A 27,802-nucleotide genomic window follows, 5' to 3' on the forward strand; every position below is an offset into this window, starting at 1 on the left:
CACAAATACATTTCCCCCCCCCCCAGGTGCGCACCTGGTGCGATGCACACACCCCTGATCTGTGGTAGCCACGCCTCTGCCCAGGGACCTGCTAGAATTACAGCTCTTCTCCAGACTACAGAGATCAGTTTCCTTGGAGAAAATGGATGCTTTGGAGGGTGGACTGAACGGCATTGTACCTCACTGAAGTCCCTGTCCTCCCCAGGTTCCACCCCCAAATCTCCAGGTGGCCTTTTTCTTTAAGGGAGCAACAAGGAGATAGTCTTTCATGCAGTTTAATATCTACCAGGAGCCTCTGGGAGAGGTCATTGGAGATTTGCAGTGAAATGTATCTGATCTGATTAGGCACATATTGGATCCAGAAATGATGATGGACATAGCAAGCTTCCTTAGAACTCTTGATCAGTCTGGATTGTCAGTACAAAAAAAGAAAGAGTTGGGGAGTGAAAAGATATTCCATAGCATGGTAGAGAAATTCCCAGTCTGCAGTTTGAAAAAGTTTCAAAACAGATGTGTTGCAAACATAATTGGATTAGGTATGTTGGGTACAAAGGAAGATACAAAATGCCCCAAAGGCTAATTGGATAGAAAAACAAACAGTGGTTGCCCTTTGAGAATGTAAAAGACAGAAGTTAATTAGGTATCTACTGAGTACTAATCAAAACACACAGATCCCTGGTAAGAAAGATCCAGAACAATGTGTTCAGCTGGTTTTGGATACATTTCTGTTTCCTCTGAAGGATCAGTCAGTCTCCTGGATGGTCATCCCACTTTGCATGTAGAACTTGCAATTTGGACAGAAATAGAGGTTCTTTTGAGAAAACAGCCATATAGTACAGAGGACCTCACCGGTGAATATGTCTCTTGGCACTCACTTGTTTCTGGAATCTTGGGGCCAAGATCCAAAAAATCTTGAACAGAACAGAAAACATACAAACAAAGCAGGAAGCAAGCTGTTTAGCAAAGCACTGAGCTTCTCCTGGACATGCATGTCACAGACCCGCACCCTTAGCTTGGCCTTGGACCTAGACTTTCTTATCCTTCTTGGCAGCCTCTCCTTGAGGGCCCCTGTCCTCAGAAACTGAAACCAAATGGTATTTCTTCCTCAAAGGAATCAGCTGATTCTGCCCCCCTACTTCCCCATGGAGTTGTCAGCAGTGGGTTGGGAAATAACTGGAGATTTTAGGGGCAAAGCCTGAGGAAGGTGGGACTTCAATGAGGTATTGTGCCATAGGCTCATTCCGCACATGCAGAATAATGCACTTTCAAACTGCTTTCAATGCTCTTTGAAGCTGTGCGGAATGGCAAAGTCCACTTGCAAACGAGTTCTTGAAAAATTAGTGGTTTTGAAAGCAGCGGCCTATTAGCTGCGTGTGCTTGGAAGGGAGCCATAAGAGTCCAACAACTTCCAAAGTGGTCATTTCCTCCAGGTGAACTGATCTCTGTTGGCTGGAGATCAGTTATAATAGAGGGAGGTCTCCAGCTATCTGGAGGATGGCACCCTTGTCCATGCAGCCATTTTGTGTTATTTCTAAAATTCCAGAAGAGCCCACAGACTGAACAAGGTTGGGGCCCCCCTGTTGCTTCTGTTGGTAGAAACCAAACATCCAGTCTGCTCTCCCTAAGTGGCACCTATTTTGGTGCCACTGAAATGTCTTTCATTTTAAACACATTCATTTATGACCGCACAGCACAACCCAGCAAAATCTTGGTGATGGGATAGCGGAGGTTGCAGCTTTCTTTTCCTTGGTCTTTGGTGCATGTTTAGCCGTTACAGCCGCTTGACATGTAGCCATTAGAAGATAATATCTCCGTACCCGAAAAGCTTAATGTGCTGGATTCTGCTAATCAAATGATGTTGAAGTCATAAGAACAGGAAAAGCCAGATTTTTCCCCCTGATGGTGTACTGCTCTTGTAATAGCAGCAACTGTGTGTTTCATACTTAAATAAAGTCTCGCCATTTATTATTTGTAAAATGAATCCCTCTCCCCCCCACCCCCCAAATAGGTTAGCTTTGTACTAAATTGAGTCTAGTGCCTCATTTAGTAATTGTGGGGTATTTTGGAATGTCGAGTTCCTTCCAGTTGGAAGTAAAATAATATGCCCATGACCATTAAACGAGAAAAGTACCATATTTAATCCTAATTTAGAGAGCAGGTCTTCTCTGAATTTGGCTGAAGTGGGGATTCAGTGGCATTTCCTCCAAGGAAAGTATTCTGAGGACTGCAATTTTAGTATTCTAGCCTGCTGAGTTAGGTATAACTGTCATGCCCTCACAGAGGCTTTTGTTATTTCCCCATTAAGCTTTCGTTTCCCCACAGTTAGCATGGTTTTAGTTCTTTGTTAAGTCTTCTAAGGGAGGGTATTTTAGTTAACCGCTGTCCCTTTAAGACATTTCCCAATAGGCAGTTTCCTTTCTTTACCCAGCGATCCCCTGTTTTAGTTGTAGCCAGCCAGTCAGAGTAAGGTGCAAAGGGTAGCTGGAGATCGGAATATTCGTGACCTCCATATTATTATATGGTGGTCCTTACAGCACAAGTTAAGTTTAACAGTAATTAGATCATGACAAAGACTGAATGAACTGAAAGGAAGCAAGACACAGTGGACTTTCTTGAAAGCAACCAAGGCCGCTTCCGCACGGCTACGCTGGGGGTCGGGTTGGCGTACATGACGCCGACCCAACTCCCCTGGGACCGTTCGCATGAACGGTCCCGGTAATGACCGGGAAGACAGCTCTGTGCTGCGCCGTCGCCCGATCAACTTACCGTCCCTGCGACCGTCTGGCGCATCGCCGAGGCCAGGGGACACCCCCCCCCTGCCATTTGCACGGCAGTGGCTTTTCCCAAATGGGAAAATGGCGGCTTTGCACCACTGGGGAGGAGCAAGGGCGGCGCGGCTGTGAAGCATCTGCGCCCCCCTTGCGAACAGCTCCCTCGGGACAGCATTTTTGCCATCCCCAGGGCACTGTAAAAGGCCCGTGCGGAAAGGGCCCAAGAGAAGACACAGTCTACAGCTTCAAACCTGCTCAAGACAAGCAAGTACTCTGACTTAAATAGACCCAAGGGAAGAGTTAGGATCTTGTTCCTCTCAAGTAATAAACCCATTGTAAGAACTGTTGAACCTGGCTTGTGTCTCCCCCACTCTGTCCTAGCCAAGTACAGGGCACCAAAAATAGATTCACTTGGGGGGCAGAACAATAACTCTTAACTATATTGCAATATAACCTTCTTTATCCACTCTGTTCTGGAGTTCGCTGTTGTCTTTCATCGTAAAACTTGGTTTGATTTCTTTTTCAAATGATGCAAAATAACCCCCCCTTTCCAGACCTGATCCTTAATTCTTTAGAACAAGTGCTGTGGCTCAGTGGCTCAGTTGGTATGCAGAAGGTCCCAGGTTCAATCCCTGCCACCTCCAATTAAGAATCAAGGAGTACATAATGTGAAAGACCCCTACCTGAGACCCCAGAGATCCACAGCCAGTCTGAGCAGGCAGGACTGACCCTGATGGACCAAGTGTCTGATTCAGGGCAAGGCAGCTTCATGTTACAAGCATTTCTACATCAAAACCCTTTAATCTTTGGTGAAATAGAAGCAGAAGTAATTAACTCCAGTACATTCATTATGGCTGGTATTAACAATGCAGAAAACATTTGCAAGAACATCGGGATTGGTGGGGGGGGGGGCGGCCCTAGCACTGTAATTGTGAATGGTCTGGGTGTTTTTTTATATGAACTATCAAAGAGGTAAAGAACGAGACTTGGAGGACAAGAGCCTACGAGGCTGGCTTGCCATTTGTTCATCATTTTTCGTAATTGTTCATATTTCAGTTGTATGGCCCATAATGCGAGGAAAATTATGCTGCAAGATTGGCCATCTTTTTAATTGTCCTGGGCGATTTCTCGGAAAAGATACAATCACAATGGAAAATGCTAACTTTGAATAATGGCAGGCTGTGCAACTCGGGAGCAGGCTACATGCTTTGCATATGTAAAGGCTCAGGTTGAATTCTTGGCGTTTCTTGTTTAAAGGCTCCTAACACAGTGCTGGGAACGACTCTTTTGAAAAGCTCCGGACAGCCAGAGTCGATACTGAGTTGTCTGACTTGGGATGTCAGTTTCGTACAATGAATCACAAACTGCGTATTCCCCTCTTTGGTGAATCATCTATCAATTTAATATTATATTAGTGGCCTGTTTTCAGCGACGTAATTAAAGCGATATTACTAGATGCCCATAACTATAATGTGGTCACAACAGTCACTTTGATGTCCTAATTTGTTTTGCCTTACTGATGCAGAGAACGTCTCGGCACAGACTCTGGTTCGAACACGGCAAGCTTTGTTGCACCCGAAGTGTGCTTTAGAGGCTAGTTAATGCCTCTGACCTTGCGTGCTTGTGAAGTAGCTAAGCAGGGTGGGCAAGTGCTAAATAGCAGGAGGCGCCGAAAATGCGAGGAGGTGGACCCCTTGAATGCAGCATTTCCCCCTGTCGCTTTCAAGACAGCTTCTTGCATCGGTCTGGCTAGAACTCAGTAGGGAAGGGTCCACCCAGCAAGAGGTGCATCTTGCTGCAGAGCGAGTGTATCTGGAAATCAAGTTTTTAATTACAGTTGGTATTTCCAAGGCTCTTGCTGGCAGCTGACATCTTGCGGCAGCAAAAGGAAACTGGCATTTGTGACTGCTGTGGAGCAGGAGTTCACCGTTCCACAGCAGAAGTGTCTCCTGCCCTTTCCAGGTCCATTAAGGTTTTCAGGATGGATTTTACCGTTACAGCTAAGCATCTCATATTTCAGTGATCAAATGTTAACATTCAGGTCTGGGCTATAAAGCCAGCATTGGAATGGGAGAGACAACACAAATGCTGCTTGTGATGCCCAAAGTTGCCAATATATATTTTAAAAAGCAGCTTTTAAAGTAGCCAGGCATCCAGAAATTTGGCACATGAAACTTTTCCGAGTGTTGAGGTAAAGTGATGGGAAATGCTTCACTTGCTACGTTTCTGCCTGCCTCACTGCAGTTAAAAGCCCCAAAACTGAGCTAGTAAAAAAAGTTGGCATCTCCAATTATAACTGGCTCAATTATCAGTCACTGTTTTTATCCTTCAGCACCGCCCCCCCCCCCGCCCCAATGGGGAATGCTTTAATAGTGATATGAGACCAGAAGAAACGATGCTGTTCTCAGCCTGCAGATGTAGAGATGGGGAAAAGTTTGACATGCTGAATTTCGGCTTGGTATGCCACTTCAGAAGAGACTGAAGTCCTTCCAGAAAAAAAAAAGACCACTGTAATTAAGATCTCTGCTGATCTCTCAGACTGATTGTGGAAATTAAAATTGGAATGTGCTTTGATAGCCTTCCAAAGCTTCTATTACCATCAAATATTGGGCAGAACTGAATCACAGAGCGCTGTCCAGTTCCTGTTGATACAGAAGCCTCTGGTGGCCCATTCTGCACAGCACAAATAAGACATCCTGGGGAGTCTTTAAAAAAACGTCCTCCTCAATTTTTGTCCGGACAGCACAGACAAAAAAATGCATCATAGAGGCTCCCCCCCCCGCCATTTTTTCTCACTCAACTTTATAGCTCTTGCACCCAACATTTTACGGTGCTGCAGTGATTCTCCATGCCTGCAGCTATTTGTTGAAGGTTTCACCAGGGCATTTGCTCTGCAGGCTCCACTGCTGGGGGCCTTTTCAGTCTGAACAGTACATGGTTGTACTCAGCTCATTCTCCCAGTTCTGGCAATATGTAGTCCCCCCCCCCCCCAACTTTAAAAAAATGTTCAATGAGCTGTCTTCAAAGACATGCAGACATTATTTCAGGATTCATTCCACTTTTCCTGTCGGGTCTGTGTGCCTTCAAAGACAGGTCGTTGAAAATAAAAAAAAGGGAAAACTAAGTATTGCTGGAATCGGCTGGACGAGCTGAGTACAGCCATGTACTGTTTGGGCTGAAAAGGCACCCAAGCAGGGCAGCCTGCAGAGCAAACTTCCCTGGGAAATCTTCAGTAAATATACCCTGTTCAGGATAAACATGCCCTGTTCAGGAGATCTGTGAATTCATCTGTTAATTCCTGGATCTTTTCTGTTGTGGAATAGTCTGCTTGGGTCTTAATGCCTTGGGGACAGAACTAGGTAAGCACTGGGACCCCAGCGGAGCATTCTAGAACAAAGATGGTCCAGGAAATAACGGATGAATTCACAAATCTCCTGTCCCCTTTATCCTGAACAGGGTACAGCTGTGGGCATGGAGAATCCCTGCAGCACCATGAAATGCTGGGTGCAAGCAGTGGAGAAAACTGACAAGAGTTTTAACGGTCAGGTGGGAAAAATAAGATGCCTCCTCAGTTCCTGAGCTCTGCACAGCCAGAGGAGATGACTTGCATACAACTTGGGGGAAAAAAGGTCAGTAGTTTTGTGTCCTCAAAATAGGGTGGCTTGAGCTGAAATAAGACATTCTGAGGACATCATGGGAAAAAGTTAAGTGGAGTTCCTCCGCCAGATGCGTTTCCCGATGTTCTCAGGATGTTTTATTTGTGCTGGACCCTTGAGGGTTTTAAACAAAAAAATTACATACATTTCTAATAATTTTTGGTGAACTACCTTGAGCACAATTTTATTTACAGTGGTGAGTCATAAAACCATGTAAATAATGAATGGGATGAGAACCCCCCCCCCCACATGTCAATGATACTGTGTTTGTAATGGATGCTCAACTGAGATCCACTCGATACTTTTGAATATTCTAGATGAACAATTCTCCCAATCCCATTTTCATGCCTTTTTATTAGAGTTTTGAGCATCAGGAGATTTTGTTGTCGTAAGTAAGATTTCCAGTGCATTCCTAAACAGAGTTACATTCTTCTAAATTTAGACTCTATTTACGATTGCACTGCAAGGCTGTGGATATGTTGGATGGAACATTAGATTTTGTGCATGAAACTTTTGTTTGGTCACATTCTGCCTCCAGACTCAAAAGAAAAACTCCTGCCCCTTGAGACTATTCTCAGCATTTCAGTTCACTTTAGCACTATACATATGATACATTGATGTTCATTGTATGTATGGAATGGATTTGAATCACTCCTAAAAACTCTGCTGTATGTGTGCAATCAGCATGTCATGCACACAGCCTACATATGCGCCCTCATTACTGACTGATCCTTCCTTGTGGCTGGTTTGTTTTGCTTCTGGTGGACTTTGTGAAATTGCCCCGCTATTACTCTGAAAGGGCCTTCTGGGGTCTGCACCAAATGTCCCAATTGACCTTTAGGGAAGACCTGCAAAACTGTATTATTTCAGAGTATACTTGTGCCCTTTCCACACAAGTTGTGGCTATGCTAAACTCCGCTGCTTCATATTGATGTATTTGGGGCTATGTAGGGATGGGTGGAGGATGATGATGTATGAGTCTGAAATTGCATGAGTCTGAAATTGTATGAGTCTGAAATTGTGTGCATCGAGGAATGCTGCTGTAAATTTCGTTGTGCGTGCACAATGACAATAAAATGCTTATGCTTATGCTTATGCTTAAGTTGTTTATTATGCATCTTGTGGCCAAGTACTACATTTTTTCCTTTTAATTCCGTATGGTTTTTCCTTCATTTGGTTCTGGATTTTTCATTTTTCCACCATTTTTCCCAATCACTTTTACTGTGATTTTTCTTCCCTATCCATGTTTGAGCCAGTTTCTTTTGAGCATGTGATCATGCTGAAATGGTATTTATTTCTGCAGCTTTCCAAACCCTGGGCCCTTATCCATGACCCCATGTAGCTGCCCATCTCCCCTTCAGCCATTTTCTCCTCCCTCTCCTCCTCCATTTTTGAAAGGATTAAAAAAAAATCCTCATTGTCATATCAAACTAGTAATGTAATGTTCAGGCCGAGAAACACACAAGCAGGGTCGATTAGATCAGCTTTGCCAATAATTGAACTTGCAGTGAAGAAGATAAGAGTTTGAATTTCTATGCTTTTCTCATCAGTAACGAGTTTCCAAGCACAATGCTTCCCTCCCTCTCCCTACAACAGATACCTTTTGTGTTGTAGATGGGGCTGAGAGAGCTCTGAGAAAACTGTGACTGGTCCAAGGTCACCCAGCTGGCTTCATGTGTAGGAATGGGGAAACAAACCTGGTTCACCAGATTAGAGTCCACCATTCATGTGGAATAGGAGGAATCAAACCTAGTTTTCCAGATGACAGTCCATCACTCTTAATCACTACACCATGCTGGCTTGTGAAATAACGGGGGGTGTGTTGGGGGGGGGGGGACAGCCACTACTCTCACATGGCAACAGTGGTTTTGCATACTGATAAGAATGGCAAAGCATCGTTAGTCTTGGGATGTCTTCAAATAGTCCTTAACATTTTGAGAAGCCATTCTAGGAAGCGTAGGTTCTCCTATTCCTTTCAAAAACTAAATTTGGACTATTAATTCCTGTTGTCTTTGAATTTATGATAGGTGAGTCATTTCAACAGGACTAGGGAATCAAATCCAGTTCTTTTAACCACTACGCCATGCTGACTTTAGTTCAGGCAGAAATGCAAACAAGCAGGGTTGGTTTGTGTGTGTGTGTGCACATGGGGGCTCTACAATGTAATATTAGGGTACAGAGACAAACCAGGTTGACTGTATGAGCTTTGTCAATTTTTTCTCTAATTAGCAATGTAAAGTTGAGCTGAAGACACACTGGGTCCACAGTTAGGAATGAGTGAAATTGATAAGTGAAGTTGCTTTTTCAGGAGGAGGTTGACAAGGGACTGCTGCGTAATAATTGAATGTTAAATGTATTGTCAAAGGCTTTCACGGCCGGAATCACTGGGGTATTGTGTGGTTTCCGGACTGTAGCATTTTCTCTTGACGTTTCACCTGCATCTGTGGCTGGCATCTTCAGAGAATCCTCTGAATATGCCAGCCACAGATGCAGGCAAAAAAATCAGGAGAAAATTCTACTAGAACACAGCCTGGAAACCACACAACACTCCAATTGAATATTACTGCAGCTTTAATTTGGCCAAAAATATGGTACTTTGTGAATGGGGAGTGGGCTTCTGTTCTTTCAGGTAATGGTGCCTGAAATTTTTTTTGCTTCCATGTTCAAACACCTTATTCACACCCAAGTACAGTTGCCGAACTTCCCTTTCAGTCCAATGTAGTTGCTGAACCTCCCCTTTCCTTCCTTCCTCCTCCTCTCCTTCTTTTGCAAATGAAATTGAAAAGAATGATCTTTGTCATATCAAACTAGTGATGTAATATTGAGGTAGAGATATCAATTAGTATGGTCAATTGGATCAGCTTTGTCAATTTCAGATCAGACTACCAATGTCATGTTAGTGCAGAGAGTGATTTTGAAGCTGGGGGCAATTGAAAAGAGTACTAGGAGTAATTGCTGCATGTGATCAGGGACTGCTGCATTAATGATTGTGCATAACTGCAGATCAAATTTGGCTGAAAAATGTAGTTCTGGACGGGGAGCACCCTGCATGTTTCTGTTCCTTCACTTGCTCCAGTAGTTGTTTTGACTCCCATTTTGGGATGGTAGTTCTCAACAGTAGAAATGAAGGATCAGACATTTTTGAAATGGTGTTTCAAAATGCAGCTGTGCAGTAACGCTAGAGCGCCTGTGCAAAAGGAAAAAGGGGGGAGGGTTGTTTTGTGTCATGGATGACTTCCCACCACCACCAGCATCATGGATAATATGTTTTCAGCAGTAGTGTGTGGAATAACTGCAGCTGAATAGACTGAGAGAAAAAACCCAAAACGACGGAGGAAAGGAGGTGTGTGGAATGACTTTACAGACAACGTTTCCAAGGCATTCTGGGAAAATCTATAGTAAGCTGCGCATGTGGAAAAGACCTTGGTTAAAAATGTTTACATTGTTTTTGTACAGTGAAGGTGCTGGAGTTTATTGCGATTTGAGGTGTTCATTGTAGTAGTTTTTTTATGTGGTTTACAAATAATCGTTATGTTTTTAAATATTATTGTTAGCCACTGTGGGCCTTTTGGAAAGGTGAGATGCAATTTGTAAAAAAACAAATTAATAAATGTTCTGGTAGAATGCTTGATAGATGCAAATTAGTTCAACTCATCACTTCCTTTCGGTAGTTTGATTGACAAGAAATGTTAGTCCATGAAGCATGTCATAGAGAGAAAAGTTGCATTTGGTAAAACGTCCTCTCGTATGCAAAGGGATCCCCTTTATCTCTGGTTGCAGTGGTGGGATCCAAAAATTTTAGTAACAGGTTCCCATGGTGGTGGGATTCAAACTGTGGCGTAGCGCCAATGTGGGAGCTGGTAGGCGAGGGCACGACAGGGGCGGGGCTGGGGCATTCCTGGGCGGGGCTGTGGCAAGGACGCAGCCGCTGCGCCGGTCCTTGGGTGGGAAATGCACGCAGGCGCAGGCTGCCACGCACGCTGGTGCACCTCCTGCTAGACTGCTTCAAGTTCTGTGCGCTACTGCTGAGAGGAGGGGCGTAACTAAGGCAAAAATCACATGGCAAAATCACCAATTAGTAACCCCCTCTCAGCACACACAAATAATTAGTAACCTACTCTCGGGAACCTGTGAGAACCTGCTGGATCCCACCTCTGTGTCCAGCGCCTTGACCCTCTCTAACTATCTGACTCACTGATAAGTCCTCCTCTGTCACTGAGGCAGGAAATAGCATACAGTCCTTCATTTCCAACAGCAAGAGGGCAAGTACAGTGGAAGGAAAAGAAGAGTTTGGTTTTATCCCCTGGTTTTCTTTCCTGTAAGGGGACTCATGGTGGTTTACAAACTCCTATCCCTTCTTCTCCCCACAACAGACAGTCCCCTGTCCCCCCCCCCCTTTCCTACTGCCTGTGGCCAGTGGTGGGATCCAAAAATTTTAGTAACAGGTTCCCATGGTGGTGGGATTCAAACTGTGGTGTAGTACCAATGGGGTTGGGCGAAGCACGACGGGGGCGGGGTGGGGCAGTCCGGGGGTGGGGCATTCCTGGGCGGGACTGTGGCAAGGACGCAGCTGCTGCACCGGTCCTTGGGCGGGAAACGAATGCACGCAGGCGCAGGCTGCCATGCACGCCGGTGCACCTCCTGCTAGACTGCTTCAAGTTCTGCGCGCTACTGCTGAGGAGCGGAGGAGGGCCGTAACTAAGGCAAAAATCACGTGACAAAATCACCAATTAGTAACCCCCTCTCGGCACACACAAATAATTAGTAACCTACTCTCGGGAACCTCTGAGAACCTGCTGGATCCCACCTCTGCCTATGGCTCCTCTGAGCAGGTGATGGAGATTTCCCCCCCCCCAAAAAATGTAGTACTTCTTCCAATAAAAAGTGGCAAGTGGCATAGGATCGACCTAGGAATTGCTGGAAACTCTATGGTAAAACCCCTAACACAAATATACTGCTGAGTAATGGCCCTTGTGAACATGGGCTTTTTTGGATCTAGAAGAGTTGGGCATTCTCTCAAGACACGTCCCTGATCTTGATTCTCAGAGGTTGTCTGAGGAAAAGAGGGGGCCACACTTATCCAAGGGCTGTAACCAGAGGTGGGATCCAGCAGGTTCTCACCAGTTCCCCAGAGTGGGTTACTAATGATTTGTGTGTGCCGAGAGGGGGTTACTAATTGGGTCCGCTTTTCCATCTCCACGCCCTCGCCTCCCCGAGAGGCATACTGCCTTTGAACGGGAAGGTTCCATATAGCAATTGCGACTAATAATGTAACTCCCCGAACTGGGTTAATCCCTTTCAGGTACTGCAATTCATTGATTCTCAGCCTTTCGTACTTTTATCTCACCAGTCTCTATCAAAGAACTTGAGTGTTTCACCATTGCTGTGTTCAGATTTGTGAGTTGGGGCATTTTCTATAATGTGATGATGATTTAGAAATGACCTGGTGCAAAAAAAAAATTTGGGGGTCATGGTGGGGTGGCTGCCCATGGGGGGGCATCCAACTCAGGTTTTTCCCAGGGCTCAGGTTTGCCTAGGTACTCCTCTGCCCCCTTTGCTGGTGAGGGAACCTGTTACTAAAATTTTTGGATCCCACCACTGACTGTCACCTCCTTCCTTTTGAATCAGCACCAGTGGTATTGGGGAGGGAAGGAAGTCGAATTTGTTGCTGTGGCAACCACTGAGGTGGGGCAGGTAACTAGATGTGCTTCCAGAGAGCCCCCTGGGAGTTAATGGAACCCATCAACTAGAAATCTCTTGGCAGGGAGGAAAGAGGGAACAGATTATATTATTGGCCACATTCTATTACAGAAGTAAAATGTACATATGCACAACATTTCCAGAGGGCCCCTCTTGACTTAATTTTTTTTTTAAAGAAACGTGTTCTGGTTGATCAGTTGACATCACTCAACTGGCTTCCTGAAACTGACTTCTGTTGGGATCGAACTCAGGTCGTGAGCAGAGCTTTGAGTGCAGTGCTGGAGCTTACCACTCTCCCCCATAGGGCTCCTTACCTTTCAGACTAAAAGTGCACTATAAATGGCACGACTGAAAGGCCAGTTTGTATGCTATATTATTTTCACATATTTTGAAAGTTTTATTACCAGTTTTAATCCCTGTGGAAATGTTCCTGATAGTTTTTCTTGTCCGAATTTTAAAGTTGTGTTGTTTTTATTGTCCTGCTGGTTTTTTAATGCTGATTATCTGCCCTGAAACTCTACAAAAATGTAGCGGTGCCTCGGTTTTTGTCGATAATTCGTCCGAAAGGAATCGACGAAAACCAAAATCGACGAAAACCGAGGCACCATTTCCCATAGGAATCAATGTAAATCCAATTAATCCGTTGGAGGCACTCCCAAAAGTGCCTTGAACGGATTAATTGGCTTCCTCAAACCCCAGCCGGGAGGCAGAGGGAGCTCCTTATTTGGGCAATGACATCAGGGGGTGTCACTGCCCGGTTTTCGTGGACTTTTCGTCCGTTTCGGTTTTCGTGGGCTTTTTCTGGGCAAACTTTTTCTGCGTTTGAGGACGAAAACCGAGGCAATCGACAAAACCGAGACAAATTTTGCCCAGAAAAAGTCGACAAAAACCTAAGTCAACTATAACCGAGGTACCACTGTACATACTTATATAAAAATGTGATATATAAGTTGATAAAATTAGTATGAAATATTTAAGGCCCCCCCCCCACCCCCCCCCCCCCCACCACCACCACCACCCCCACCACCCCCCCCCCCCCCCCCCCCCCCCCCCCCCCCCCCACCCCCCCCACCCCCCCCCCCCCCCCCCCCCCCAAACACAAAACGCCCCCCCCCCCCCCCCCCCTGCGGCGCCCCCCCACCCCCCCCCCCCCCCACCACCCCCCCCACCCACCCCCCCCCCCCCCCACCCCCCCCCCCCCCCCCCCCCCCCCCCCCCCCCCCCCCCCCCCCCCCCCCCCCCCCCCCCCCCACCCCCCCCCCCCCCCACCCCCCCCCCCCCCCACCCCCCCCCCCCCCCACCCCCCCCCCCCCCCACCCCCCCCCCCCCCCACCCCCCCCCCCCCCCACCCCCCCCCCCCCCCACCCCCCCCCCCCCCCACCCCCCCCCCCCCCCACCCCCAACAGATGCAGGCGAAACGTCAGGAGAGAATGCTGCTAGAACACGGCCATACAGCCCGGAAACCACACAGCACCCCTGTGCAGTTCATGCTTGTGTTATTTTGTAATTGCTTATAGTGGCTTTCATGATCTACTGAATCTGAGTGGGGATATTGGATTAGCATGCCCTCAAACACCTTGGCAGTTTTGGGCCTGTTCATAGGCTGTGTGGGTAGGAAAAATGAAGAGAACGAAACATATTCCCAATCTGATAATTTTAGGGACATTCTGGGCCAGGCTGGTAGTTTGGCGGGAGGGCTGTATGGCTGTCCCAGAGACCTTCGGTCCCTTTGTGTAAACTGATCCAGATCCTATGCAGGCAAAGTTAAGCTCTTCAAATTACAAATGTTGTGGGAGGCATCCATCTTGCACCAGTATTTTCTGTAGGAAATAAGGAAAGCTTTAAAGTAAAATATTCATGTACACACACAGTTGAGCACCAATGTATATGTGCCTGGGAAACTTGGGTTAATCAGGTTTCCCAGCAGCATGTTTAAAGATGCATGTACATGCATATTTTACCTTGACACACTCCACGCTCGCAGCAAATGATGCCACTGTAAGGCTGATGTTGTGATTGGAATGCGTGGTGCTGCTCTATGTTCCAGTGAAATCAGTGGGTCTCCCATGTGGTGTCCTTGAGGTCAGGGTGCCAGGGTCGTGCTAAAATCTCTTCTCAAATTGCAGGACTTTTTTTTTTGTCCTTTGTTGTATCCTCCAACTGCCACAACTACTTTTGCAAAGCAGTTAGAGCTAATTTCGTTTCCTTGAAGTGTTTTAAATATTTTATTGTTATCCTTGGTGCTTAATCTTTAGAGTGGATGGATCTGAAGGGTTCTATCAGGCTGTGGGATACAGTTGATTATTTGAAAGGGGCTGCAGGCTGCGTTGGCAGCTGACAGCAGAGGAACATCCAGAGTCATAAAAGGATGAGGAGAGGGGAAACAATATTGCCACACGACATCATTTTAAAAGAATATGAAAAATGATCAAGGACACTTGGAGTATAAGGTCAAGAAGAGGAGAGCAGGATTTCGGTTAAATGCTTACAGAGTGGGAAAGAGCAAAGGGAGTGGGTGGGATTAAAAGGTGAGTCTATTTTCTATGAAAATGGAGAAGAACCTGGCAGATAATTAATCTTCAGGGAAAGTCCATCACCCAGCATATATCAGATTCTATTTAAACAGGTTCTACTTTCACATCTGCCTTTTATTGGAAGTGGAATCTAGAAAGGTATAGAGTGACGTGTAAAATGAAGTTGTGTAGTTTTCGGGCTGTATGGCCGTGTTCTAGTAGCATTTTCTCCTGATGTTTCACCTGCATCTGTGGCTGGCATCTTCAGAGGATCTGATGAGAGTAAAGCAAGTCGAGTAAAATTCTTTTGTCCATGAGTTTTGTTTGTTTTTTTCAGTTATGATTATTCAATGTTTTTTGTTGTGTCTATTGTTTTTGATACATTAGTACCATTTTGGGGAAGAACTTCTCACAGGGCTCTTCCCCAAAACAGATTCAGCCCTTTTGATTTCCCTCAATCTGGGTTTTACAAAAAATTGCTAAACTAGTGATCTTTTTGGAGAACCTGAGTAGAAGTGGCTTCCGCTTTACTTTTCCCACCTGCCCCTTGATTTTCGTGCCTCTCTGCAACTGCCCACAAACTTACTTTCATTTCTGCTGCCGTCTGCCATTGGAGTCTGCCATTGCTGTTTGCTGCCCCTCTTTTTACCACAGTTCACCAAGCACGGGGTGGGGGTGGGGATTCTCTGACTGAGCTCCCTTTAAATGTCCCAAGCACGGGGGGGGGGGATTCTTTTTAAAATTTTGGATGAAACCAATGGATTGCCATTGAGATACATGAGGATTTTTACCTCTAGCTATGCATTCCTTAGGGGGAAAACAGAGGCGTAGATCCAAGGGGATGGAGGTGCGATGCACCAGGCGCGTACCCCTGTGGGTGTGTGGCAAGGCTGTTCCAGGATATGCTGGGGGCATTCTGTGGAGGGACGGGGGCATCCCAGGGCAGGATGGGGCGGAGGATGCACTGGTGCACCGGTTGCTTCCCCCCTTGTTATGCCTGGGGCGGGGGGGGGGAGTGTTCTTGTGCACAGGAGCCACAGCAACCTGGGCTGTTCGCAATTGCTTTCTAGAGGGGTGAAATCTCTAGTGCAAACGCAAACAGGGGAAAACGGGTTCATTAATAACAAGTTGCATATGTTATTAATATGCTGTGAAGAAACCACCTTGGATGAAAATCCCTTCATGTTCAGTAGAGGTTATAATATGTGCATAGGATTGATGCCTAATAGGCCTACCCTCCAACTTCCCTTTCTTGTGTATTTGCTTCTCCCTCAAAGCTTCTGCCATCCTAACCTCTCACTGTTCTGGCAAATATCAAAGATGTTAACAAAAATGCAACCTCCCCAAAGTTTGCATTTGGTAAACATTGGAAAACGTAATAACGTTTGTACAGGGCTTTGCACAGTTTACTGTGACCACAGGAGTTCAGTTTTCTATATGCAGAATAAGGAGAGCTGAGTACTCTCTGTTTTTAAAATTCAGAACTTCTGGATATTCCCTCCCCCATAATCTTTTCCCTCTTCCCCATACTTTCCTTTCTGTCCTGTGTAGTTTCCACTGTCACTCTCTATTTCTTCATGCCTTTCCATCCCATTTCACTCCTCATGAGCTCCGGATTCCTCGGCACTCTCTTTCTGTCAGGTTGAGCTCCCTATCATTTCTTATGCACGCCACTGAGGCCTTTTCATTCTCCACATCCAAACGAACGTCTCCTTTTTGTGATAAGTGCCACAGTTGAGAGATACCTTCATCTAATGCCTCCATTTTGTTCCCAGTTGTCCCCCGTTAGCCCTTCCATCCATCTCAACAGTTTTAATTACAATGTCTATCCTACATAATAATATTTCTCTCAAGTTGTGTAGTATTCTTCTTCATGCAGTTGTACTGGACTATATATAATAATCGCCTCCACAAGAAAGTGTGTGCAGTTTAGCTGAGGTTGTATAAACTGTTCCAATTATTCTTAACCTCTAATCCACTACTTCCTACCAAGTACTTCCTACCAACATTATACACCCACCATAAGTTAAAAAAATTTTTAGACATTAAACAACCCTCCAGAAAAGGCAATTATATGAATATAAAAATATTTATATCCCTAGTAGTGTTAACAGCCCAGACAAGTCCATGCTTGTAAGAGTTTAGAAGCGAAGGATGATTGGTACTTGAATGGGGAAAAAGTCTTCATATGTAGAGGAAGGTGATAGCAAATAACCTGTGCTCATTTGATGCCTTGGAAGTTTCATGAAGTTCCACTTCATGGTTTTGTTGTCAGTTCCACTTCATGGTTTTGTTGTCAGTTGGTTGTGATTTGGTGGCATACTTTACTGTATGATATATGCACATACATTTAATGAGAACCTGGTGCCTGATGGACAACTCCTTTATGTTAGGTTTGGCTCATTCCGCACACGCAGAATAATGCACTTTCAAACTGCTTTCAGTGCTCTTTGAAGCTGTGCGGAATGGCAAAATCCACTTGCAAACAGTTGTGAAAGTGGTTTGAAACCGCATTATTTTGCGTGTGCGGAAGGGGCCTTTGATTCCCGTTTGCTGCATGCTGCTTTTTAAAGGGTCTGTAGTGGGCTAGCCTGATCTCGTTCAATCTCAGTAGGTAAGCAGGGTCGACCTTAGCAAATATTTGGATGGGAGATATGATATCCAAGGGATTCCAGGGGCATGATGTGGAGGCAGACAATGTCAAACCACTTCTGAATGTTTCTGGCCTTGAAAACCCCACCAGAATCTCCACAAATCAGGTATAATTTAATGGCGAACATCTGGGATTTTATCCTCTATGCGGAAAATAAATTATCCATCTAAAGCAACGCTCATCTAATGACTGTCAGATACTGTTGCAAGTTGGGGTGTGTGTGTGTGTGGAGGGGAAGAGACTGCCTGAAATCCTGAAGCCCACCACCCACACACTTACTGCCGAATATCCAGAATGCCTCTGGAGATTTGAAGCTTGTCCCCTGGGGACTGTATAGCTCCAGTTAAGAATCACTGGTGCATACAAGATTAGAACACACTTTCCAGATTACAATATACCATGAGTGGTAATGAAGAGCACAAAAGATCCGCTATGCTTTGAAATGCCATGGCCTGGATAGCGAAGGCTTGCCTGATCTCAAAAGATCTTGGAAGCTAAGCAGGTCAGCCCTGGTTGGTACTTGGAGAGATGATAACCAAGGACTGGAGATAACCAGTGTTGCTTTTCAGAGGCAGACAATGGCAAACTTCCTCCAAATGTCTCCTGCCTTTAAAACCCTACAAGGTTGCCATAAATTGGCTGTGACTTGATGGCAAAAATGGGGAGGGGTCTGCTTGAAGCACCAAAGTCACTGGTGTACCTAAGGGGGTAGGAGGGGTCAAATGAAGAAGAAGAGTTGGATTTATATCCCCCCTTTCTCTCCTATAGGAGACTCAAAGGGGCTTACAAACTCCTTTCCCTTCCCCCCTCACAACACCTTGTGAGTTAGGTGGGGCTGAGAGAGCTCAGAAGAACTGTGACTAGCCCAAGGTCACCCAGCTGGTGTGTACAGGCTAATCCAAAATTCCCCAGATAAGCCTCCACAGCTCAAGTGTTGACCTTTAAGGCCTTATGTGGCCTGGGACCCTCGTACCTTCGGGACCGCATTACCCCATATGTCCCTGATCTACTGGAGGTCCCTGGCCCCTCAATGATGTGACTGGCCTCCACTCGGGCCAGGGTCTTTACGGCTCTGGCCCTGGCCTGGTGGAACACTCTTCCTCCAGCTGTCCGGGCCCTGCGGGACCTCGGTGAATTCCGCAGGGCCTGTAAGACTGAGTTGTTCACTGGGCCTTTGGAGAGACCAGTCGCTGAATTGTGCCCCCTCTGTTCTCCTGTCTGAGGGTCCTTTTACATTCTTTGGACCCACCGTGCCCCCCTCCTCCTCGTTAGGAGGATTTTTAAGTAAGGTTTTTGCGGGTCACTGTTTTTATGTATGAATCGCTGTTTTTGAATTAGTATTTTAGAGTTGAGTGAGTGCTTAATGCTAGGTATTATTTATTGGTTGTTGTTTACTCGCCCCTCTTGTTACTTGTATTTTATGATGATTATGTTGTACACAGCCCAGAGCCCTTTGGGGATGGGCGGTATACTGAAATTGAATGAATGAATGAATGAATGAATGAATGAATGAATGAATGAATGAATGAATGAATGAATGAATGAATGAAGTGGCAGAGCGGGGAATCAAACTCAGTTCATTCAGATTAGAATGAACCACTCTTAACCACTGTTCCACTGCTGCTCCCAGGTGTCATTTGCCTAAGTCATGTAACGGGGCATTTTGGTTCCCCGCATCTTCCCCTTCCCTTAGCTTGCCCCTCTCTGAAGCCACTCGCTGCTGCTTTCCCCTGCCCCTGCTTTCCCTGCTCTGTCCAGCCCATTGTTGCTTTTCCCCACCCCCACCTGTCCAGTCTTTCCTTCTGTGTCCAGCCCTCCACTGCTTTTCCCTGCCCACCCTGTTTTCCCTGCTCCATCTGGCCTGTCACTGCTTTTCCCTGCCCCCACCTGCCCACTCTTCCTTGCTCCGTCTGGCCCACTGGGCTTTCCCCCACTGCCATTCATCCACTCTTCCCTGCTCTGGCTCACTGCTGCATTGCTTTCACAATGGGGCAGATCACCAGGTAGTTGACTGGCCCTTGTTGGGAGTGCTTGACTCACCCTGGCTGGGGAGGATGGTGCAGCACCTGGTGTTTGCCCTGGGTGCTGTTTTATCAGAGTACGCCCCTGATCAAAGTGCAGCAAGGGGGGAAGAAGAAGAAGAAGCAGCAGCAGCAGCAGCAGCAGCAGCAGCAGCAGCAGCAGCAGGAGGAGGAGGAGGAGGAGGAGTTTGGATTTATATCCCCCCTTTCTCTCCTGTCAGGAGACTCAAAGGGGCTTACAATCTCCTTGCCCTTCCCCCCTCACAACAAACACCCTGTGATGTAGGTGGGGCTGAGAGAGCTCTGAGAAGCTGTGACTAGCCCAAGGTCACCCAGCTGGTGTGTGTGGGAGTGTACAGGATAATCTGAATTCCCCAGATAAGCCTCCACAACTCAAGCGGCAGAGCTGGGAATCAAACCTGGTTCCTCCAGATCAGAGTGCACCTGCTCTTAGCCACTACGCCACTGCTGCGTAGGAAGAGTGGGGGGGAGGGCTGGAAGAGTTGGGGGGCAGGAAGAGTTGGAGGGGGGGCTGGTACTGGCCTTTCCTCTCTCTGTAGACCTGCCTAACTGCTAGCATTTGTAAGCAAAGCATTTGTACCTTAACACAGGATGGCATTTAATCATATGGGAGGAGGAAATGTAGCCCAAAGTCCTCACTGCCCTGTCTTACAGCATGTACCAATCGTGGCTTTCTCCCAGCCTGTCAAGCACTGCTTTGGAGAATGAAATAGTTTACACTATCAATCAATCTTGGGGTTTTTTTTTATGATCATAGCCCAGCTGAGATTGACACACAGAGAATCATAGTAACTTACACAAATAAGACCTATTCTTATAGAAAATTAGAAAGTCCTGCCAACGTCTGAGACGTGCAATGATTGACAGAAAGTGGAAAGCACAGAAATGCCAATTGGGGTGATTTTGTCTGGTACAAAGATGGGTTAACTGTTCTTGCTGGATGATGTCCCTGTCACATACAGTTCTGCGGACTCAGTCACTTTGCTGCCCCCACCACCTCCTGTTGCCCCCAAAATGAAACCCAGCAGTGAGGTGCCAAAATAACAGACATATGCTGAAGGGTTGCTTCCTGATGTTCCCAAACACTAGAAATTAGAAGAGTCAGCATCATGTAATGGTTAGAATGTTGGATTAGAACCTTAGCCTAAACTTACCTGCAGGGTTTTGTTACAAGGATAAAGTATGTGTGTGGGGGGAGAATAAGGGAATAAGCTGTTTGGGGTCTCCAGAAGGGAGAAAAATGGGATATAAATTTGTGTGTGATGTGTAAAATAATACTGTGTGGGTCTGGAGCATTCATGATGATGAGTAAGTTTATGTAAGATCTTGATTAGTAAATGTATGGCTGTTCATCCCTAGTGTATTCTGAGTTTAATAGATTCTAATATTATGTTCTTTGTTCATATAGTTAAGGCAACTATGTTTTTACTCTTCTAGTGGCCAGGTGCTCTTTAGCTTAACTTAGTTCAGTTTCTAAGCATCAGCATGGATATCAACTTTTGTAAACTGCTGTAAAATGCACACAGAAATGTGTTATTTATATAACGTAACACATGGCATTTACATTTTGCAACTATCGCATTTTTATCCTTTTCTTTCTCAGGGCACCCCCCCAGTGTTCTCCCCTTCCTTATTTGATTCTCCAAACCACCCAGCGCAGGAGGTTAAACCAAGGAAGAATCTTCACTACCATAATTCAAGTTGCAGTAATTGCCTTGCCCTCAGAAGCTGGATCAGGAGCAGCTTCCATAGTTATAAATTGCACGATCAATCTGATGTGAACTGAAGGATTGGTGGACTAAATGTGGGTTAACTGGGACAAGGATTAGAAAAGGAGCAATTGCTGCACCACTTTTTCCCACGGAAACAATCCATATTTCTAAAGGGATGGCAGGGAGGCATCTGCAGCCTAATTTTTTTGTAGGTAGTTTGAAAATGTTGGAGAACGTGATGTACTTTCTGCAGGGAGACCGAAATCTAAGATTTATGCTACAGCGTACTCACTTTGCATATTTGCAGTAAATTACCCATTGGACACCTGATTACCTGATTGCAATATTTAGGGAGGGGGCAAGTGGCCAAAATGTGCCACCCCCATGACTGAAAGGAAGCGTTTGGATGAAGTGGCTGATGCAATGGTGGCAGGGGCATGAGGAATAGGCAGTGGCGTGCCTTTACAAAACAACCCTCCCCCTGCGCCCAGCCTTCAGCTGGACTCCCCTGCCCCTGTTGTGCTCCCCACTGAACTCCCCTTGTCCCCTGCTGTCCTCCCCCCAAAACTACAAACTTTTCTTCAAGCTGAACAAGCCAAGGCCGGCAGCACACTGAGGGCAGGAACAAGGCCCGGGAGGGTGCTCTGGCCTGGCCTGCAGAGGAGGAATGAGGGAAGGGGCGAGTGGCCAAAATGTCCCCCCCACATGACCCAGGGGAATGGCACATGAGTCATGTGCCCCCTCTTGTCCCCTAGACATACCATTAGGAATAGGGTTTGCACAAATTCTTTTTTTTCCCTTCAAAATTGCACAGTCTAGAAATGTGTTGGGCTTTTAAATCTGGCAAACCTCAGAAGCCAACGGTGTGACAGATGTTGGGCTTTTGTTCTTATGACACATTAAAATAGGAAATTTGGGGTGTGTGGTAAAAATATCTGCTCTAATTAAATCATGTATTAAACATCCCTTTCTGCCTTAATAAACAGGTGTACAGTATGGTGTATTGGGACTAAAATGCATTTGGTCAGCAAGGCAAGCAGATTGTTCCTATAAATTTGGAAGAGGAGGCTACAAAGGCTAGGAAAGGATAGTCTTCTTCAATCTATGCCACCAAAAGACCAATGTAATGAAGAGTTAAAAGCTTCATTTGAGCGGAGAGGTTCTGTTAGCGGGATAAGAAGCACGGATCTTCCTCTCTACACTGTAAAAGCCGGAAAGAAAACCTTGTCAGTTAGGTGACTTGCCAGCAGTGATGTCAGTGAATGTTAAGCACAGTGGCGATAATCTGTTGTGTGGAAGAATCACCTGTAGAATGGATAGGATGGGAAAAATTTTTGCCTCTTAAATATTTGATTGTCAACTATATGAAGCAGCGGACAATGTAGCCTCAAACCATTTCCGTTTGTTGCCTCTGGCTATTATGTATGTTAGAGGAGTCATTCCTAATCCAGATACTGAAGAAGAATAAAACTGAAAAATACAGCTGTGTCACTAGAGAATGCAGAGGCAAAGTCTGAGCTGAGGCTGAATTAGAATAACTACAGTAGGTGCTTAAAAAGAAAGAATAGTTTGCAATGGGAAAGAATGGAATGAGGAAGAAATGGGAATGGCCACAGGGTGGCAGTAAAGGGTAGCTGGGCTGAGACAAATGTAGTGGAGGACTGTTTAAAGGGAAATCTTGGAAGAAAGAGGTTGTGGGCAGGGACAGAAAAGGGGAACGGGAGGCTAGAGGCAGGAGAAGTGATGACTAGAGCCTAGGGATTAAGGGATGCAGCAAACATTTGAGGAAAAGAGAATCTTGGGGCGTCCATAACAAAGTTCTGGTAAGGATGGATGGTTGAGATTTGGGAAGAGTGAAACTGGTAGGCACATGGGGTAGAAGATGAAGATGGAACTGAGGAAAAGAAGGAACAGACGAGGTTGGGTTAAGAAAGAGGAAAGTTGTTATTGGGGTTCCCAACCTTTTTGAGCCTGTCAGCACTTTTGGAATTCTGACACAGCTCGGTGGGCTCAGCTGCAAAATGGCTGTCACAAAATGGCAGCTACATGACATGGAACTAGCTACAACAAAAGGCTGCTGTAGCTTGCTTTCTGTCTCAGAGTGTAGATCATTGGGCTGTTCTCGCAGCTGCTGCCAAAGCAATGTTTGTAAAAGTCTGCCCAGCCTATCAAATATCCAGTGGCCAATTATAAGCCTTGCTTGGCAGAGGGCCCACTTTAAACCCTTCCACTCACTAAAACTCTTAGTGGGCATCAGGAAAGCAGTTGGTGGGCATTATAGTACCCAAGGGCATCACACTGGGGAACCCGAGGGCAGAGCCAAGGGTAGAGTTGCCAGAAGATCTTGTCTAAATAAGGGAAGCAATTGCTCTGTAGAGCTGTACTAACTTTATTAATATAGGACCACACCCCCATAACCATTGTAATGGTCTCCATCATACTTTAAAATGTAAAGATAAAAAGTAAATGCAATGAAGAGGTGTTTGAACACAGTGTGCAGAGCTGGAAACAACTCCTTGGTAACGAAAATTGTTGGTGCTGAATGTATGAAATGACCTTGTACTCTGAGTGCTGTCTAATTCTCATCTGCTGGAAAAGCACTTCTTTTGCAGCTCCTTCACATTCTGTTGTCAGGCCTTTTTGTTGTTGCCTTGTCTGATCCTGGTTTATTTTTCTTCTGGGTTGCAGGGACTCCGTGGTGGACATGGGCAGAGCTCTGACAAACACCCTGGTGCTGTCCATGGTGCTGGGCAGTTCAGCTGTCCTAATGGATACGTTGTCGCCAAGCCCTGGGGAACCAGTGGTAAATGTGGCTGTGGTTTTTGGAGGCTCTTCGTACCCTCTCCACGTACGCAGTCGACTGACTCAACAGAATTTCCTGGACATTCCTCTGGAGATCCACCCTGTCACAGTGGTAGTGAATGACACCAACCCAAGTACTCTCTTGACCCAAATCTGTGACATACTTGCCAGCACAAAGGTCCATGGAATTGTCTTTGAGGACAACATTGGCACAGAAGCCGTGGCTCAGATCCTTGACTTTATCTCATCCCAGACCTATGTACCTATCATCAGCATCAGTGGAGGATCAGCTGTGGTCCTGACACCCAAGGTGAAACCTCTTCATTGTTCTGGATGATTGGGTTGAGAATGGGAAGGGTAGGACATTTATAAAAGCATGGCATAGCGCTTAAGAGCAGCGACTCTAACATGCAGAGCCAGGTTTGATTCCCCACTCCTCCACATGAAGGCTGCTGGGTGACCTTGAGCCAGCCACAGTTCTCTCAGAACTTTCTCAACCCGACCTACCTTTCAAGGTGGCAATTGTGGGGTGCGTAGAAGGGAAAGTGATTGTAAGCCACTTTGAGAATCCGTGAAGGTAGAGAAAAACAGGTTATAAAAACCAACTCTTCTTCTTCTTCCACTTATCCCAGTGCTGTCTACCAGCTTCTAGAAATTTGTACCTACTAAATATCTGGCTCCTGTTATACAACTTGCAACTGTTCAGGCTTCCCTCCAGTCTGGCAACTAAAACAAACAAGATGAGCAGCCAGTATTATGGCAGAGAACTCTGCAGACAACGGGAATCCATTCAGCTTATTTAAGCTGTAGAAATTCCAGCAGGTAATGGGTTAAGCAGGTAGTGACATTTGCAAGACAAGCAAGGAATCCAGGAACAAAGCTTTGGCATTGAGAGGCTGAGCTAGGATGCTCCATCAGCATCTCCTGCCTTTATGGTGCTTCAGCTCAAGTATGGGCTGTGGTTCTACCTAATGGCAACGGTGGTTCTGATTCCACTCATGGTGCTATATTTGGTAGACATCCAAATGTAGCAATGGGCCAGCTTTTTCCCGCCTTCCTTTTCATTAGGGGTAGCAACATCCTTAGTGGCTTTGCTTTTGTATTTGGAACAGCAGCCAGAAATGCAGGATTACAGCAGGCGAATACTTTCTGCGATAGAGATACAGCAGTCACAAAATTCTTATCTTCTGAACTCCTCCATGTCGGGCAGCTGCCCAACGGTACAAGAACAGTGCAAAAACAACAGTTTGAAATCCTCATGCCCATTGGTTCAGATGACACTGTTTTGTGAGGGCACTGTTTTCTAGAGCACTGACTGTGAAAAGTGTTGAAGTCCACAGGAAAGACATCTTTAGCGGGAAGTGCTGGAAAGGTTCTTATCTGTCTACTTATAGAGAGGGCATGTTTGCAGTGAATCTCCTTCATTCAGAATCGAATGGACTGGAAATTTTATGAATGGTAGTTTGCTGGTCCTTGACTTTGGCAGATATTTATAAAAGCATAGCGTAGTGGAGATCCTTCGAAGATCTGCCTGCACATTAGGCAAGATCATCGCAACAACACATGATGCTTAGGACACACTTTGTTCTTGGTATAAATTCAATAGCCATTTATATTGGTTTACTGTACTTTTGCCAGCAAATAGATTCCTCTGGCATGGTGTCCCTTCTTTCCTTCTCTTTGCTTGCAGTATGTTATAAACTAGTTGACTTGGATTAATTTCTAGGGAATTGGTTGTGTGGTGTGCACAAATGTTTATACATTCATCCACAACTGGATCTAGTAGGAGGTGGGAATAGATTATTTTGGTATCAAATGGTGACCCAGATCCTGCTCTTGCTGCTGAATTTTGTTGGTTTGAGCATTACTGCCATCCATTTAAAATGCTTCTATTAACTCCTAGAATTCTGTCAGATATACCCTTTATAGACCATAATTCTCCATCCAAGCTGACCCAGGCTGCAGACCAATTTGCTATTCAGGCAGGGGCAAAGCGAGGGGGAACTGCGCCTGGGGCATCCACGCGCCACACCCCTCCTGCAGCACTGCCTGCCCTGCCCCGCGATGCCCCTGGAACGCCCCTCCACAGCCCGGCCACACCCCCGCTGCAGCACTGCCCAGGGTATCATGCTCCCCATCCCGTTGGCGCTACGCCACTGTATTCAGGTGTAATTTTTCTTAACTGTTTTGTCCTGCAGTTCCTTACAATCACGGGATACTCTAAATTTCTCAACATATGGAAGGATAAAGATCCAAGTCCTGACATTGAGCATTTTGCTCTCTTATGCTCTCTTGGTCTTGAATGGTTCTTTCTGTGGACATAGGAGCTACAGGTTTTCATCCCATCATTCAACCAAGAGCATCATTTGTATGTTACTACGAAAACTGTCTTGGCAGGAAAATGAAAATCAGAAAACCCCCTTCCGATTACAGAATGTGCAGTAACTGTCTTGTATAGTACTGAAGTGGAGAAAACAGAAAGTCTTGGTTCACATGAGGGAAGGAAGGTGCATGGCCAACGATGTTGCCAGTAAGAAATGTTTGTTCATTGACTTCAGTCAGATTGTGTAAGTGTATACCAAAGAAATTAAACATGTATTTCCAGTGCCGCCAATTCTAATGTTAAGAGCAAGCCATCCTGCAGCCCTTCAGAAGAATTCTGATGAGCTTCAGGCAGGCAAGGGTGGATACAATCCCATGTTTCATCCCAGCCAAGCCATGTCTGCATTTTAAATAATCTGCTCAGGGCACATGCAAATAGATGGCACTGACTGCTGTGGGGTACTCTGGTTTCTTACAGGTGGAGTGCGCACTGGGCTATTATTTTTAGTTTGCTTGCCTGTCACAGAATGTCAGCTGCGGTTACTGTCATCTGCTCATAGGCGAATGTGCAAAGTGTTTCTCTCTCTCTTCTAAGCCATGTTCACAGCCACTGCAATTTGGTTTATTTGTGTAAAACTGACTCTGGATTGTTATGTGTGATATTTATCTGAGGAAAGCCCTTTAAGACATGATTAGGAACAATCAGGGTGCGCTTGGATCAGCCTTGTCTCTTTTGTCAGCCCCCGCTGATGCTCATCCTCATGTCAATGTTTGTGCCACAGAATAATCCAGGGAAATGTCCACAAGATGACTGATAATGAGTTCTGTCTCTCCAGTTGAAATGGTTCTGGATTTTTAACAAGACATTGCTACTGAGCCTTGCCAAATTAAACCAAGCCTTCTAGAAGAGCCAGTGGCTAATTCGCTCACCTCATTAAGGTGACTTTAAATTGATTCCTGTGGTGGCTGCTTCTATGTGCTAGCAATTAATTCACCACAGCCTGTCACTTGAGGTTTTATTGTCACCATGCCACCACAAATGCCCTAAGGTGTGAGTTTGTGGCACTGTGTGGACAGGTAGTTCCTCTGTGTGATCAGCCCCTTTGGATGAATGATTTACTTATTATAGATGCCACAGTGACTGCAACATGACCAGTTTCACATGTGTACCTGTGGCGCCTGGGTTATGTCCAGAGGTGGGATCCAACCAGTTCTCACCTCTTCTCTAGAAGTAGTTACTAATTTTTTCTGAGTGCTGAGAAGGGGTTACTAAAGCAACCTCCCTGCCCAATAGGGACTGGAGGTGCGTGTGTGCGGCGGCGCCACTGTTTGAATCCCACCACCATCAGAAACTGTTATTAAAATTTTTGGATCCCACCACTGGTTATGTCCCTTTCACTCAGCTGCCCAGATACGTGTTAAGTTTGTTCTCCCCTCCCTTGTAACGCAGAGTAATGGAAGGGTGCTTCTTGTCACTGGCTGCTGCTGAACGACTTCAAGGAAATGCAAAATGTGATGATGCCTTCTCACATTTTCCAATCACTGCATCCAAAAGCAAAGTGAGAGGGGAAACTCAACACAGGGTTGCGGTTTTCAGGAGCAGCCCTGTATACCTTGTCACATCTGCCCTG

General features: G+C 45.8%; 1 protein-coding gene across 1 annotated transcript in view; it reads left to right on the forward strand.

Moving 5' to 3' along the window:
• Positions 1 to 27,802, forward strand: part of GRIN2C (glutamate ionotropic receptor NMDA type subunit 2C) — a 113,967-nt gene that overhangs the window by 19,724 nt on the left and 66,441 nt on the right. The window contains 1 exon segment of the mRNA XM_048490440.1: positions 23,736 to 24,159. Within this exon segment, the coding sequence (XP_048346397.1) occupies positions 23,752 to 24,159 (408 nt within the window). The 5' untranslated portion in view covers positions 23,736 to 23,751.

This window comes from Sphaerodactylus townsendi, linkage group LG03, assembly GCF_021028975.2.
Source record: "Sphaerodactylus townsendi isolate TG3544 linkage group LG03, MPM_Stown_v2.3, whole genome shotgun sequence".
NCBI lineage: Eukaryota > Metazoa > Chordata > Lepidosauria > Squamata > Sphaerodactylidae > Sphaerodactylus > Sphaerodactylus townsendi.